Source organism: Pelodiscus sinensis, chromosome 1 (assembly GCF_052426305.1).
Source record: "Pelodiscus sinensis isolate ZL-2025 chromosome 1, ASM5242630v1, whole genome shotgun sequence".
In the NCBI taxonomy this organism is placed as follows: domain Eukaryota; kingdom Metazoa; phylum Chordata; order Testudines; family Trionychidae; genus Pelodiscus; species Pelodiscus sinensis.
In genome coordinates, this window is record NC_143052.1 from 89,213,613 (window position 1) to 89,229,053 (window position 15,441).

The 15,441-nt window shown below is 42.9% G+C and overlaps 1 protein-coding gene across 13 annotated transcripts in view; it reads left to right on the forward strand.

Moving 5' to 3' along the window:
- Positions 1 to 15,441, forward strand: part of ATF7IP (activating transcription factor 7 interacting protein) — a 170,038-nt gene that overhangs the window by 86,747 nt on the left and 67,850 nt on the right. For all 13 annotated transcript variants that reach the window (XM_075935155.2, XM_075935151.2, XM_075935167.2 and 10 more), the window contains 2 exons: positions 13,337 to 13,474; positions 15,233 to 15,298. In XM_075935155.2, coding sequence (XP_075791270.1) covers positions 13,337 to 13,474; positions 15,233 to 15,298 — 204 coding nt within the window. The remainder of the gene's footprint in view (positions 1 to 13,336; positions 13,475 to 15,232; positions 15,299 to 15,441) is intronic.

Genomic DNA, 15,441 nt, shown 5'->3' on the forward strand with positions numbered 1-15,441 from the left:
ACTTAACAATATATTTTTAATGTATAATTGTTCATGATGCTCACCTCTTTCAGTCTCAACTTATTCATGCTAAGGTTGACTCATAAGATTCTCATGCTTTACTTACAAATTTTATTCCTACTATCTAGCTGTAGTTGAAGAATGACTTGCGGGAAGATCTGAATATTTATATCTTATTGTTTCTTTGAACTACAATAGAATTTTACAAGGATTTAAAAAACAAAATGCAGGATATTTTTAACCTTAAAATCCCAGGAATATAAAGTACTGTCTTAATTGGGGAGAAAAATAGAAGCGAGAGATGTCTCATTTGGAATGTGTTTAAAAACTGCTTCCAAATACTATTTGGCCAATCAATATCAAACCTAATTTCAGATAGGATTTGCAAAGACTCATGGGGTCAAATGCTCTCTGACCAGAGACTGACTCTGCAGGTATGGAAGGACAAGAGTCTGCGACATGTTTTCTGGTTGAAGCATAGTTTAGGGGAATTTTTTTAGAAAAAATTGTGCGGACATCTTCAAAATTTGCCTGTGCTAGAAACCAAACTACATTTGGAAAAAGTTCAGTAACAACTATGTTTGAAATGTTCTTTAGACCAGAGCTATGTGTAAAATACGTTTTAAATTTAGATTTGGCCTAACAAGAACACCTTCTCTACCATATCAATAGGATTAACATTTGTTTTTGTTTAAGCAGCTATAAAGCTGTCCAGTTCGGTAAACAAGAATGCAGACTGCCCTCATGGCAGGACCCAGTACCATCTAGACCATCCTGTTAGGTGTCTGTCTAACCCGCTCTTAAATATTTCCAGAGATGAAAATTCCACAACCTCCCTAGGCAACTTGTTCCATCCAGTGTTTAACCACCCTGACAGGAAGTTTTTCCTAATGCCCAACCTAAACTTCCCTTGCTGCAGTATAAATCCCTTGCTTTATGTCCTATCCTCAGAGGCCAAGGAAAACAATTTTTCTCCCTCCTCCTGGTGACACCCTTTTAGATACCTGAAAATCGCTATCATGCCCCCTCTCAGTCTTCTGCTTTCCAAACGAAAGAAGCCCAATTCTTTCAGTCTTCCCCTATTGCTCATGTTTTCTACACATTTAAACTTGTTCTTCCTCTTCTCTGGACCCTCTCCAATTTTTCCACATCTTTCTTGAAATGTTGTGCCCAGAACTGGACACAATACTCCAGTTGAGGCCTAATCAGCACAGAGTAGAGCAGAAGAATGACTTCTCATATCTTGCTCACAACACTCCTGTTAATGCATCCCAGTTTGCATTTTTTTGGAACAGCATCACAATGTTGACTCATATTTAGCTTGTGATCCACCATGACCCCTTGGTCCCTTTCTGCAGTACTCCTTCCTAGACAGTTGCTTCCTCATTCTGTATGTGTGAAACTGATTGTTCCTGCCTAAGTGGAGTACTTTTCATTTGTCCTTATTAAACTTCATCCTGTTTACCTCACACCATTTCTCCAGTTTGTCCAGATAATTTTGAATTATGACCCTATCCACCAAAACAGCTGCAACCCCTCCCAGCTTAATTAACTTAATAAGCGTACTCTCTATGCCAATATCTAAATCGTTGATGAAGATATTGAACAGAACTAGTCCCAGAACAGACTCTGGCAGAACCCCACTTGTTATGCCCTTCCAGAAGGATTGTGATCAATAACTACTTGGAGAATGGTTATCCAGCCAGTTATGAACCCACCTTACAGTAGCCCCATCTAAGTTGTATTAGCCTAGTTTATTGATAAGAAGATCATGCGAGACTGTATCAAAAGCCTTACTTAAGTCTAGGTATTCCACGTCGACTGCTTCTCTCATATCCACAAGACTCATACTTTGAAAATCTTGCTATAACCCTTCCTTTTATCAGTTGTTTCGGTAGTATAAGCGGGGAACTATGCACCTATATTTTAGAAGAAAGGCTTGAATGCATGCTTCATGAAGAAATGCAGTTTGCTACAACTTTGCTAATAGAAAAATAAAATGAATTTACTTTTTTTGAAGTTTTTTTGAATTTACTTTTTTTTATTTGTGGTTTTCAAGAAGCAGTTTTTCTCCTTTTACAGTTGTGTGATTCGGAGAAAGATCTTGGTTTGGGAAAGAACTTCTGCACAAAATGTTCTTCAATTTTCTCTCTTCCAGACCTTAAAATTTTATCTTCTTCTTGGACTGATGGTCGTCATGTATATTCCACTGTGGGTGCACATGAATTCCATGCTGCTGAGACAAGAAGATTTTTGCTTCCAGGTTGCACTGGTCCTCTACTCATGTGGTCATCTCTTTGTGCTTGGAACCAAAGACATAAGGAGCAGTATGGACCAAATGCTTCTCCAGTTTTTTGGTTGCCTTTGTTCTGAGATGGAATCCTCCAGGATTCTCAGTGTTTGCCAATTTCATCAGTATTTATTGACACATAATTGTAAAAAGTCTTTTGCATTACGCTGAGGGTATGTCTACACTACAGCGCTAATTCGAACTAACTTAGTTCAAATTAGTTAATTCGAACTAAGCTAATTCGAACTAACGGATCCAGATTAAAAAACTAGTTCGAATTAGCGTTTTGCTAATTCGAACTAGCATGTCCACATTAAGTGGACCCTGAACCGGGGATAAGGATGGCCGGAAGCAGTGCCGGCAGGGCATCAGATGAGGACTTAGAGCGTGGAGCTGCTGCCTCAGGCTAGCCGAGGGCTGTGCTTAAAGGGACCCGACCCCCACCCCGGACAGACAGTTCTCAGGGGTGCCCTGCTTGCAAAGCAGTCCTGGCTTGGAGTTCCATGAGTGCCCACACTGGGCACATCACAGCACTCGGCCATCAGACCGGCTGCACTTGCCGCAGACTGCCATCTGGGGAGAGGGGACAATTGGGGGGCTGCAGGAGAGCTTCCACCACCAGAAGCCCGCAGAGCCAGCCTCCCCATTGGGGGCTCGTACCCCATTCCTCCCTCACCTCCTTCCACTTGCCCTTCCCTAGCCCCCCCTTCCTGATGTACAAAATAAAGAAAACGTGTGGTCAAAAATAGAATCTCTCTTTATTGAACAAAACTCAGGGAGACTGGGAAAAGGAGGTGGGAGAGGGGAAGAGAGGAGGGCAACTAAAATGATTAGAGGTTTGGAAGAGGTCCCATATGAAGAGAGGCTAAAGAGACTGGGACTTTTCAGTTTAGAAAAGAGGAGACTGAGGGGGGATATGATAGAGGTCTATAAAAGCATGAGTGTGGTGGAGAGGGTGCATCAAGAAAAGTTCTTCATTAGTTCCCATAATAGAAGGACTAGACGACACCAAAGGAAAGGAATGGGTAGCAGGCTTCAAACTAGTAACAGAGGGTATGTCTAGACTACAGGGTTTTGTCAACAAAAGTGGACTTTTGTCGACAAAACTATACCTGCGTCCACACTGCCTTTGAGTTATGTCGACATAACGTCGACAAAACTCAGCAGTTTTGTCGACGTATGTAAACCTCATTCTACGAGGAATAACGCCTTGTATCGACAGAGTTCTGTTGATAGAAGGCATTATTGCATCTACACTGTCCTTTGCGTCCACACTGTTATGTCGACAAAGCGGCTTGCTTTGTTGACACAACTGGATGTAGTCTAGACGCTCTTTGTCGACAGAAGCTTTGTTGACAGTATCTGTCGACAAAGCTTCTGTCGACAAAACCCTGTAGTCTAGACATACCCAGAAAGTTGTTCTTCACAAAGCAAATAGTCAACCTGTGGAACTCCTTGCTGCAGGAGGCTGTGAAGGCTAGAACTAGAACAGAGTTTAAAGAGAAGTGAGATAAAGTGATGGAGGTTGGGTCCATGGAGTGGTATTAGCCAGAGGGTAGGAGTGGTGTCCCTGCCCAAAGTTTGTGGAAGGCTGGAGAGACAAATGGCTTTGTCACTGTCTTCGGTCCATCCCCTCCAGGGTCTCTAGGGTTGGCCGCTGTCAGCAGACAGGCTACTGGGCTAGATGGACCTTTGGTCTGACCCAGGACGGCCATTGTAAGCTCAGGGTCGGGGGGTCTCAGTGGACCACCTTGATTTTCATGCACACCTGCTCCTGGGTGGCCAGGCTGGCAGCTCTCCTACCCTAGACAGCCACTTTCCTGTGCCTAGTGCGGAGGTTGTGGACGAAGTCCACGATGTCTGCACTAGACCAGGCGGGAGCCCGCCTCTTGCGGTCCCGGGCAAGCTCCCGGGAGCTGCCAGCCTGGTCCCGGGAAGAGGGGGAGGGCTGGGGAGCATCGGGTGGCTGGCTTGAGCCATGCCAGGTGCAGGGTCTGCTAGCTGGGTGCTGGCAGGCTTGCACCTGGCACGGGCACCGTTGCCAGCCCGTGCCCGTTTAACGGGTCCAGGGCCGGAAGGGGGGCAATAGAGTTTCCCTGGTGTTGGCCAGAGTGGCCACCAGGGAAAACTGGGGAGGGCTAGTCTCCCATTAGTTCGAATTAAGGGGCTACACACCCCTTAATTTGAACTAGTAAGTTCGAAGTAGGCTTAGTCCTCGTACAGTGAGGTTTACCTAGTTCGAACTAAGCGCTCCGCTGGGTCGAATTAAGTTCAAACTAGCAGAGCGCTAGTGTAGCGCCTATCAAAGTTAATTCGAACTAACGTCCGTTAGTTCGAATTAACTTTGTAGTGTAGACATACCCATAGATACTTTTAAAATTTGTAGCAAATTAGGACAAGTTTAGGAGTTGAAGGAGCTCATTTCCCTCTCCTGCGGGTGGCTAGTGTGCCCAAGATCCCAGGAATCAATAATTGTTTCTTTTGCTCTTTGCCTTCCTAGTCATCTCTGTTCACCTAAAGTTTCTCTGCTGCTTTGGGCAGTCTCCTCAATATACAGGATATGCTGATCTTTTCTCAGCAGAACTTGCCAAGCCTGTGAAAATATTGTCTGAAAATTTCATATGGATTCCACAACAGGGCTCCAGTCTGTCCCCTAAGCAATGGACAGAAGCACTGAGAACATGCCTCCAAGCATGATGATCTCCAATTCTAGGACTGATAGAAGTATAACTAATGTCTCCTCCACTAAGGTACATTAGGAGGATTGCAAACATCTTCGGAAGAGGTGGGATTTTCTTCATAAGAGATGAGAGAAATCCCTCTTCAGGTCTACTTCCAAGAAGATGATCTCTTCCCTGGCATTAAGTCAAGTTAGATTCCATATCCTGGTTCAGGAGGCTCAGTAGCACACAAGACACACAATCTCCATCTCCTAAGAGCAAAAGTGCAGGACCACTAATGGTACCAACAAAAGAGAAGCACCAAGTACCTATTACCAGTGGTACCATTGCATTCTGAAGACTGATTGATTGACTGGCGCTAAAGGCTCTGATGAGACACATTCTACCTGTGATAGGACAGGAGTCCCTTACACCTCTCCACATCTGGTGGAAAGAAACTAAATTTGAGGATGTCATCATCTTCCTTGAAGTCCCTCAGATCTAATCCTCACAAGAAGCACTTGGTGAATCAGTGGGAATGGGGGAAACAATTCCACCAACGGATAAGAGAGCCGAGCGCCAGTACTTTGTATCCCAGGAAGGGAACAACTACCTTTTCTCTCACCCACCCCCAGGGTCTCTGGTTGTTCCGGCCGTGAACCAAAGGGAGAAGCAGGGCCAGCCAGGCGCTACACCTAAGAACAGGGATGCTAAGCGCATGGACCTGTTAGGCAGGAAGGCCTATATGTCGGGAGGCAAAGAGTTCAAGGCTGATTAAGCAGCTGCGGGACTGTGCTGCCATGGAGCTAAGAGAGAATCTTGACCACAACCCTCAACAAAATGTGAAGTTAGCCCAAATAGAGCATCCAGACTCTCCTGAGCTCGACATTGATAAAAAAAAACAAAAAAATGAATTAAAATAAACATTAGGTATCATCCTTAGTGGGTACGCTGCCTTTTAACAATTACATGATTACTAAAATACTCCCTGGGGATGGCAGCCAGTGGGCTGTTGGCTCCCGGCCTCGCTCCCAGGGGGCCCTTTACCACCTCGCATGGCTGCCTCTGTATCAGGGGCAGGAGTGGCAGGCAGAGCCAGTCCATGAGGGGAGCCAGTTGAAAAATCAGCTCCTCACGCAGACTGGCTCCCCCTTGCTGCCTTACATTGCTACTTATAACTGGGGCAGCAGCAACCCCTGTCTGCAGGGGGCCCACGTGCCACACGGACAGAGGCTGCGCTGGCATCCTGCACTCCCTTCCCACTGTTGCCTCTGATACGGGGCGGGGGGGGGGGCGGACAATCTCTGCAAAGCCAGTTTGCATGGGGAGCCTATGTAGGAGGCAGTGGGGGGAAGAGGCAGCTCTGCGGGAATCAGCACACGCAGGGAGCACGCTTAAAAGCTGGCTCCCCATGGCACCGTCTCCTGCCTCTCCCAGCAAGGGGGAGGATTGTGTGTAATCATTTGGATTAACTAATAAGTCTTGGCTTATTGGTTAATTGTTTAAATGGTTATACACTAATATCCCTAGTACCGATGCTGAGACCAGTCGTGCCCTCTTACTGGGGCCATGGGACCCACACGTGTGCCATTGTGGGATGGTGTGATTGTATGAGGAATCATGCGTTCCTGTCCTTACAGAGAGGAATTGGAACCCTTACAGGAGCAAGGGAGGAGGAGGAAGGAGGACCCAGAACAGACTAACCATTGTCCCCTGATGATTACAGGCATTTCTGAGACCTATTAAGGCAGGGTATCTGACTCATTCCAAATCCCTGTTAAGGATGTGCATAAGACATCTTACAAACTCATCATTCTACAAAGTGCAGGGCCCATCAATGTGGTGTTCCCAGAACCCAGACACACACTCCATCTACTCCAAAAAGGACAGAAAAGATGTACTTTGTACCTGCCAAAGGAGATTTTATTTTTTCTACATTTTTTTTACATTTTTAAACCCTGAGGTACTTAATGATCCAAAAAGTGAATTGAAGAAGCACTAATATCAGTCAAAATCCACCACTTTCAAGAAGGAAGCTGTACATTTGGATGTATTTAAGAAGACAGCTCCTTTTTTGTAACTTTAATTGGCCTGCAGTTCTTTAAAATGTGTAAATGTGATTGTCAGTTATTCCAAGTTTGTATAATTTACTGATAAGCTCCCACAGAAGGCTATAGTACAATAACTCCTCACTTAATATTGTTTTAGTTTGCATTGTTACATTGCTTATCCATTAGAGCATGTGCTTGTTTAAAGTTGCACAGTGCTCCCTTATAACATTGTTTGACCGCTTGCTTTGTCCACTACTTGTAGGATTTCCTGAAAAAAGCAGCCTATCCCCATGGGAGTTTGATCCAGGATGGTCTGTAGTCCCCCATCTGCTCCCCTAAGTTCTCTGTAAAGAGCTAGGAAGCTGTCCAACAGCAGTTCATCTGCCCCTACCCACACTGCCATACTGCTCCTGCCCTCTCCCTGGAGCTGCTCCCAAGAACCTCCTGCTTGCTGTGTGGGTGCGGGGGAGGGCAGAGGAGGGCTAATGTAAGGATATCCACCTTCCTTCCTCCCAATCAAGCCCTTTACTCTATTCCACGTATCCACAAATCAGGATACCAGAGGGAGGAAGCTAAAATTCAGCAGGTTCAGAGAAGAACCAGTAGCTAATCTACTTAAAAGTACAGTAGACTTCCGATAATCCGGAACCTATGGGACCTAGGTGGTGCCGGATTATCAAATATGCTGGACTATCAGGAGGTACTATAAACTGGTTATATATATACTGTATACATTATATACGGTATATAAAGTGTTCTTAACCTTTTTATTGTACATACTGTATACAGTATACTGTAATGTTTTAGCTTTTTTAAGCCTTTTTTACCCTTTTTGCTCAGTTCAGCTGCTGCCACTGTTACCTTGTGACTCATTTTTTGCCGAAGCTCACTCACTAGGCTCTTGCCATTTTGATGCTGGACTATCAGGAGTGCCGGACTATTGGAGTTTTACTGTATATTTGAAGTGGGGTCAGCATACTTAAAAGGGCAAAGCACATTTCTGTCTGCCTCTCTTAAATACACTTTGTGTGAATCTCTGTGCCACACACTCCTTCCTACCTGCACACCCTCGGCATTTTGGAAAGTTGGTGCAATATAGAGGAGAGAGTTGGTTCATCATCATATGGGCAAAGAAGTGTTTGCAACCACTGCTGTGCATCTGGGGTACATCTACACAGCAGTGTTATTTCAGAATAACTAATATTATTCCAAAATAACATAGTCTGCATTTACAGTACAAGCAGTTATTTCAAAATAATGTCAAAATATAGTCCAATTGGAGGAGGACTTACTCCAACTCTCCTGTAACCTTCATTTTATGAGGAGTAAGGAAAGTGGGAGGAAGAGTGCTCTTCTCAGACTTCTTGCTGTGTAGATAGCACCGAAAGCCAAAATAAAGTATTTAGACCTAAGCTACGCAGTTGACGTAGCTCACGTTGCATAGCTTATTTCGTCTTTAGCCCTGCTGTGAAGACGTGTCCCTATTGTTTCCTCTCTTGCCTCAGTCTATGCTGCCTCTAAGGGTATGTCTACACTACCCTCCTAGTTCGAACTAGGAGGGTAATGTAGGCATACCGCACTTGCAAATGAAGCCCGGGATTTGAATTTCCCGGGCTTCATTTGCATAAGCGGGGAGCCGCCATTTTTAAAACCCCGCTGGTTCGAACCCCGTGCAGCGCGGCTACACAGGGCTCGAACTAGGTAGTTCGGACTAGGCTTCCTATTCCGAACTACCAGTACACCTCGTGGAACATGGAACGAGGTGTACCGGTAGTTTGGAATAGAAAGCCTAGTCTGAACTACCTAGTTCGAGCCCCGTGTAGCCGCGCTGCACGGGGTTCGAACCAGCGGGGTTTTAAAAATGGCGGCTCCCCGCTTATGCAAATGAAGCCCGGGAAATTCAAATCCCGGGCTTCATTTGCAAGTTCGGTATGCCTACATTACCCCGCTAGTTCGAACTAGCGGGGTAGTGTAGACATACCCTAAGAGTGTTAGGCTATATTAACAACATGTTGACCCTTGAGAGCTCAGCCAAGTGCTAGTTCTTCATCTAATAGGAAGACATTCCCTGGGAAATATTCCACCCTCTGACTTCATCACCTCAACCAAGCATTACAATCATGATTTCTGTGTACGGAATTATATTTTGCTAACTGTAAATGTATGTGTTGTCTTTCATCTGCTGAATTGTTTTTCTTAGAATCTAATCCTTCCTCCCAAATTCTTATGGAGAAATTGTATTCGTTTAACATCATTTCATTTAAAGTAGTATTTTTCTGGAACATAACTACAACGTTAAGTGAGGAATTGCTGTACTGTTCCTGGCGCTCATTAAGGAAAGCCAATTGATTGCCAGTTCAACCCACTAAACCTTACTCAATGCAACAGAAACAGCTTCCTGGTTTATGGTGCCTGACACTGTCCTGCATAAAGCATCAGGGCAACCCTGCCATTATAGGGAAACTACACTCAAATGTCAAGGAAAAAATTCCACAGGCAGCAACTGTATAGCCAATATTTTTATCATCAGAGACGCTATGAAACACTCAAAAACAACAAAGGGAGCAGCTGAGCAAGAACAGCATTCTTCCATCTTCTGCTTCCAATCCAGACCTCCACTAAGAGACATTTTTATGGGATCCTTGAAAGTAGTCAGTTATACCAAATATCATTTCTGTCCAATGTGGTGACTATAGTTTGTTTTTCCCAAGGTTGACAGATGATAGGCAAATAGGGCCTCATCATCATTCTTACCAATTACCAGTTTCCTTCCCTTCTACCACCAAAACTTTCTTCATTGCCCTCCTTCAGGAACCACTTTTGCTCATGGGTGTTATTTTAAGTACTAAAATAATAGCTCATGGGCATTATTTCTGGAACTAAATTCCATCTTTCATTCATGAACCTTAAAGCTGGTGCTCCCTCAACACTGGTGAAAGGATTTTTACTTGGAAATATATTTTTTCATCTCCTCAAAAGAAGGAAGGATGAGAACCTATCTTGTATCTGAAACAACTCAATGTCTTCATCTGCAAATTGGTTCAGAATAGCAATAACTATCACTTGCAAGCCAGTCATATCTGTTCAGTGAAACGTGATACAAAAGATGCATATAGCTTTCCCTCACATTGAAGGCCCTGAGGTTTCACGGTAGGTCTGAAACACAGTAAAGGGTGCCTCCTTCAAGCCTACAGTAATGCTAAATTATCCAGAAAGATACAGTGATTTCTGGCAGCTCATTCTTTCTGCTTTGCATCATCAGTTTTTCCTCTACTTCAACGGCTGGTTACTGATGACAAAATCTTATCAGGAGGTACAGACCACAACCATTTCTCTGGTCAGTCTTCTGTGTTCATTGGGAATCCATGAAAATCCAAAAAGTCCATGTAGACGATAGAGTTTATTGGGTTCAACACTAGACTCACTTCCAAAGCATGCATTCCTCGGGACCGATTCCCGTCCATAAAAGAACTTGTCACTCAGCTCTGGCTGAATACCCAGATACAACATCGATTCTTCTCTCATCATACTAGGTTACATACCTTCCCATACCTGCATGGTACCTTTTGTGAGACTTCACCTTGGTACCTCTATGCTTGGCTTCAGACCATTTGTACAGAATAGACACAATATGGACAAATGTGTCTCACTCTCCACCAGAATGCAAGCTTCTCTAGCCTAAAGGGAGAAAAGGAAGCAAGTGTGTATGGAAGAGAGGCCTCTTTATCCCCTTCCTCCCTCCAAAAAGACTTTAATCCTGGGTGTGTCATTAGGATTCCCACAGAGGTCAGAATACCCATGAGCCTCCTAAAATAGCAGTCTGTGAGACCTGCCAGAGATTCCTATGAACTCTGCTGTAATGTCAGTCAGCATGACAGTAGTACGCTACATGAGCAATCTTCCTGCATATAGAAGATGGCAGTCTTTGGAACTGTTATATTCACCACAGATAACTCTGCCACTAAAGAACATCCTGCAGATACATAACTCTCTTACACACAGCCTCAGCAGACATTTCTGAAAGACTTTAAATGCAAGCTAAGCAATTCTGTGGTACAATGTGTATTTTATCAATGGGAAAGAACAGAAAATACACAGTAAACACAGGAGTTCAGAATTGATGTTTCTAATTCCTTGGTCATGATACCTGACATACCCTTTCCTGCCCATTCCCTTCTTATCTCAAATTCTGAGGAAGATCAAGCAAGATGAATTGGTAAGCATGCTGGTTGCTCTCAGGTAGCCTTGGCAATTTGGGGTTCCCAGCATTCCTCAGGTGTCAGTATGCCTATATATCTGTATCCAGTCTCTTCCCCGGATAGGGGCAAGGTCAGGAATCCCAGTCTGTCTTCCCACCACGTGACCGTCCCATGTCATGTATTGCAGTGGGACATGTTCAGAAGCAAGTTAGGCTATCCTCAATAATAAAAGAAGGAGTTAATGAAACAGTGCTGCACAGCTACATTAAAAAGATTCTGGGTCTGGTTTTAGCACCGCCAGATAACACCAAAGAACTCTGACGTCACTAAATATTAAGTATGTTCTTTCCTTGGAGACTTCAGGTATTTTTCTAATTTTCCTTTTGTTGTACTTAGCAGCTATTAACTCTTGTCATCCTCAAACAGACAGCCACTTCACCTTCACCCATCCTGATATTGTATGATTTTCTGAAAGGTTCGCTCAGAACCTTTCCTTCTGTGATGAAACCCACTCTGTCATGGGATCTCTGGTCCTCTCAACATTGAGGCCTTCATTTGAACCTCTGGCCTCATGCTCATTGTCTCACCTATCTGATGTATGGCGATTGCCTTTCTGATTGCCATTACCTCAACTAGAACAGTAGGTGAACTGGACACCTTTATGGCTGATCTTCCATACACAGTGTTCCATAAGGACGTTTTTTTCTGTGATGTCACCATAAACATACTTCCTTGGTAATCTCAGATTTCCATCAGAATCAGAAAGTTCACATGCCTTTTTTCTTCTGTAAACCACAGCTCATCAGTGAGGACAGGCGATTACATTTCATGTAAAGCTTTAGCATTTTACCTAAAGAACAAAACCTTTTAAGAAACTGTCTTAATTCTTTAGATTCTTTGCTGAACAGATGAGAGGGGAAGTGATCTCTTCTCAGAGACTTAACTTCAAGCTACATTTTGCTGTGAAACATTGAGAAACACCTCTTCTCCATGAGGGATGAAGGCTCATTTGATTAGGGCCAAGGTCACACTGGTACCCTCTCTTTGAAACAGTCCTCTTACTAAAATCTCTGAAGCTACAAAATGGGACTCAGTCCATACCTTCATGATTCGTTAAGCCTTGGCAGCGTTCCCTCTAATTTTTTCTATCCATGTGCAGAATAAATTCTGTTATGTGCTCTGAGGAGCACATGTTGCTGGCTGTGGGTGCTCTGCTAATCAGCTGAGCTTTGTTTAGATCTCTTCCTGGATGGCCTCCCACACACTCAACTTACAGGGAACAGTGTCTCCGTACAAGCTTCTGCACCTAACACAACTTTCAACACAGCAGTCCTTTAGTTATCCACACCATGGAGGCCCTCTCACCTTCCTCCTCCATGGTGCTTGTCAGTCACCCACTGTGGAATATACATTGAGCACACACTTTAAGAATACACTCCAAGAAGAAAGAGGAGTTACTTACCTGGAACAGTCATTAGCTTTGTTTGAGATTTGATATTTGTATGTATTCTACTCCCTCCTCTCTGTTTCAGATCTTTATACATGTTTTACAGTAGAGAAGGAATTGGAGAGCTTGTCAATCTCTATATGAAGAAGTGGAATACAGAAAGGACACCTCTCAAAAAATTCTATTTATTGTACAGCTTCTCTTTCTACAGATGAGAGAATAGAGACATTGTGCTGGGGAAAACTGTTTGAGAAACATCTTAGGCATGTTTTTTCCACAGAATTTCTTAAATTCTGGTTTTTAAAATGTCAAGTTCGATGGTGACAGGAATAAGGTGAAGGAGAAGTCCAGTTACACAAAACTTTACCATGGTGGCTTTCAGACCATTGTTAAGGATCTTATAAAAACTGTGTTGTAGGATTATACATATTTATCAAATCATAGAGAAATGAGTTTATTCAGTGAATGGCAGAGTGTCCATCTGTATCTATTAAACCTCAAGATGAGGAATCCTTTTTTAACTCTAGAAAAATACTTAAAATATCATAGTACTGATGATCATATGGTTATTTGATTGACAGAGTGACAACATCAATCTTTTTATGTGACAAGATGCTGAATGTGTGCTATGCATAAAAACATTGCCAGCCTCCCAAGTACTGGTAATGTATGTTTGCATATTTTTCTAGGTTGTCCAAAAGTTGTTAGAGGAGAAACTCAGTGCCCTGCAGTGTGCTGTATTTGACAAGACTTTGGCTGATCTGAAAACACGAGTAGAGAAGATAGAATGTAGCAAGAGGCATAAAACGGTGCTTACTGAACTACAGGTACTTATGTGTTTTACATAACATAGTATGGCATTCTTAAAAAACTAGCTTCTCAACTAGTAGTAGCACCCTCTGGCCGTTACTAATAGCAGTCAACTGATTCTTTCAAACAAACAAGCAAACAACAAAACCTCTCTCCCCCCTTCACCAATCTGTTCCAACAATCTGACCTTGTTTCCAGGTGTGTTTATATCCTCTTGGACAGCAAGAATAACCAACAGTTCACTATGAAGAAAATAAGTCCTTCCTTTTGATAAACTAATCTTTTAGCCATTAGTAAATCACTTTTTTACTCTGCTCTGCCACTTTCAGAAATTCTTCAAATAAATGTCCTGCATGGAAGTAGGTCTCTCTTGTGGTCACATTAATCCATTTTAAAAAATGGGAGCTGGGGGGGGGAGGGCTCATGTTGGCAGAATATTTAAATGAAGAAACACCCCAGACACTGGTTCATGTCCTTTTTCCTAAAGGCAGATTAAAGAATTCTTCTGTAATAATGAATGCTTTCTGTGTTAAATGGAAGTTTGGTGTTGCTGTGTACATTTTTTTGAGCTGTGCCGATCTTCCTTCAGCAAGTAGAGAACTTGTCAAACCCGAGGCTACTGAATTACACGTTCATTCAAGTTCTTGACATGAGCCTTACACAGACTGATCTATTGTACCTAAGGCATTTTCAGTATATCCAACACCATAGTATTGAGTCACCTACCTATGTAATATATTTCTCTAATACATTGAAAATGTATGTGACCGGTGGATTTTTTGCATGTTACCGTGCTTGCATTTTAAAGTAATTAGGGCAAGGATAATCTCTTCAAACGTTTGTATAAAGCCTAGCATAGCGTAGATGTAATCTGTGATTGAGATCCTTGGGTGCAACTGCAGTACATATATGGCACACAGCGTGCAGCCTATTAATTCTTTCTTGTTATCTTGTAAAAATATATAAAAGGTGTGGTGTTTGAGCCATATTTTTTAGATCAGAGTTTCCCAAATCACACTCTGCTGAGCTCACTGTTAGCCAGCAGGTGTTCTGGGGATGGCTCCTGACTTCCAATGCTTCATTTGGATTTTTATCTTTTTCATTGCAAAGAAGAGCCTGGCTGCATAGCTGTTTATGCAAAAGTCTTCTGCTTTGTAGGAGAGGAGCATTACTGGTGCCACTAGAATTAGCCATATATAGAAGCTGCAATCTGGAAAGGATCAGGAATTTGCCAAAAGATGAAGAAAAATGGAATGGGCTTTAGGTGGTATGTCCAGAGTAAAAGGAGATGTCTGAAAATTACGCCAGAAGAGAAAAGAACTTGGCATCTGGACAGCATATTCAAGGGGAAAGAAGGATCAGGTGGCAAAGAAACTCAACTAGGAAGTAAGAGATGGCAAAATAAATTGAAGAGGGAGCTGAAGTAAAGAGCAGAAAGAGAAATAATGGTTGGGTTTTTTTTCCAAATGATAATCCATGACACAGTAAAATAGTTGTAAATATTTTCCTAATACTACTCAAGTAGTTTCTTTAGTTGTTGCGGGGATATTGCCTGATCACCACTGGTAAGGGATATCGTCGTTTGATTTCTAGAGGGAAGATGGTCCAGACTTATTCTTTAGTTGCAGGTTGTGCCAGGGTTCAGGGAAAAGATTATTTACTCTAAAATTGCATTTAACTTATTTCAGTGTGTGTCTTTAATTGGTCTAATTTTGTTAATGTTTTCTGTGGTTTCATTCTCCCCTCCCCCTCACCCTTGTTCCCCTTGCCACCAGGCTAAAATTGCTAGATTGACAAAACGCTTTGGAGCAGCCAAGGAAGACCTGAAGAAAAAACAGGAAGTAAGGACTGAAATTGTAGATTTAATTTTTGTTGAGAACTAATCTGAGTAATAACCTGTGGAAATGAACTTTATATAAATATAGTTAAACTGTTTCCCCTGTTATGGAGAAAAATTCTAACCTCTGCTAATTGCAGAAAGTGC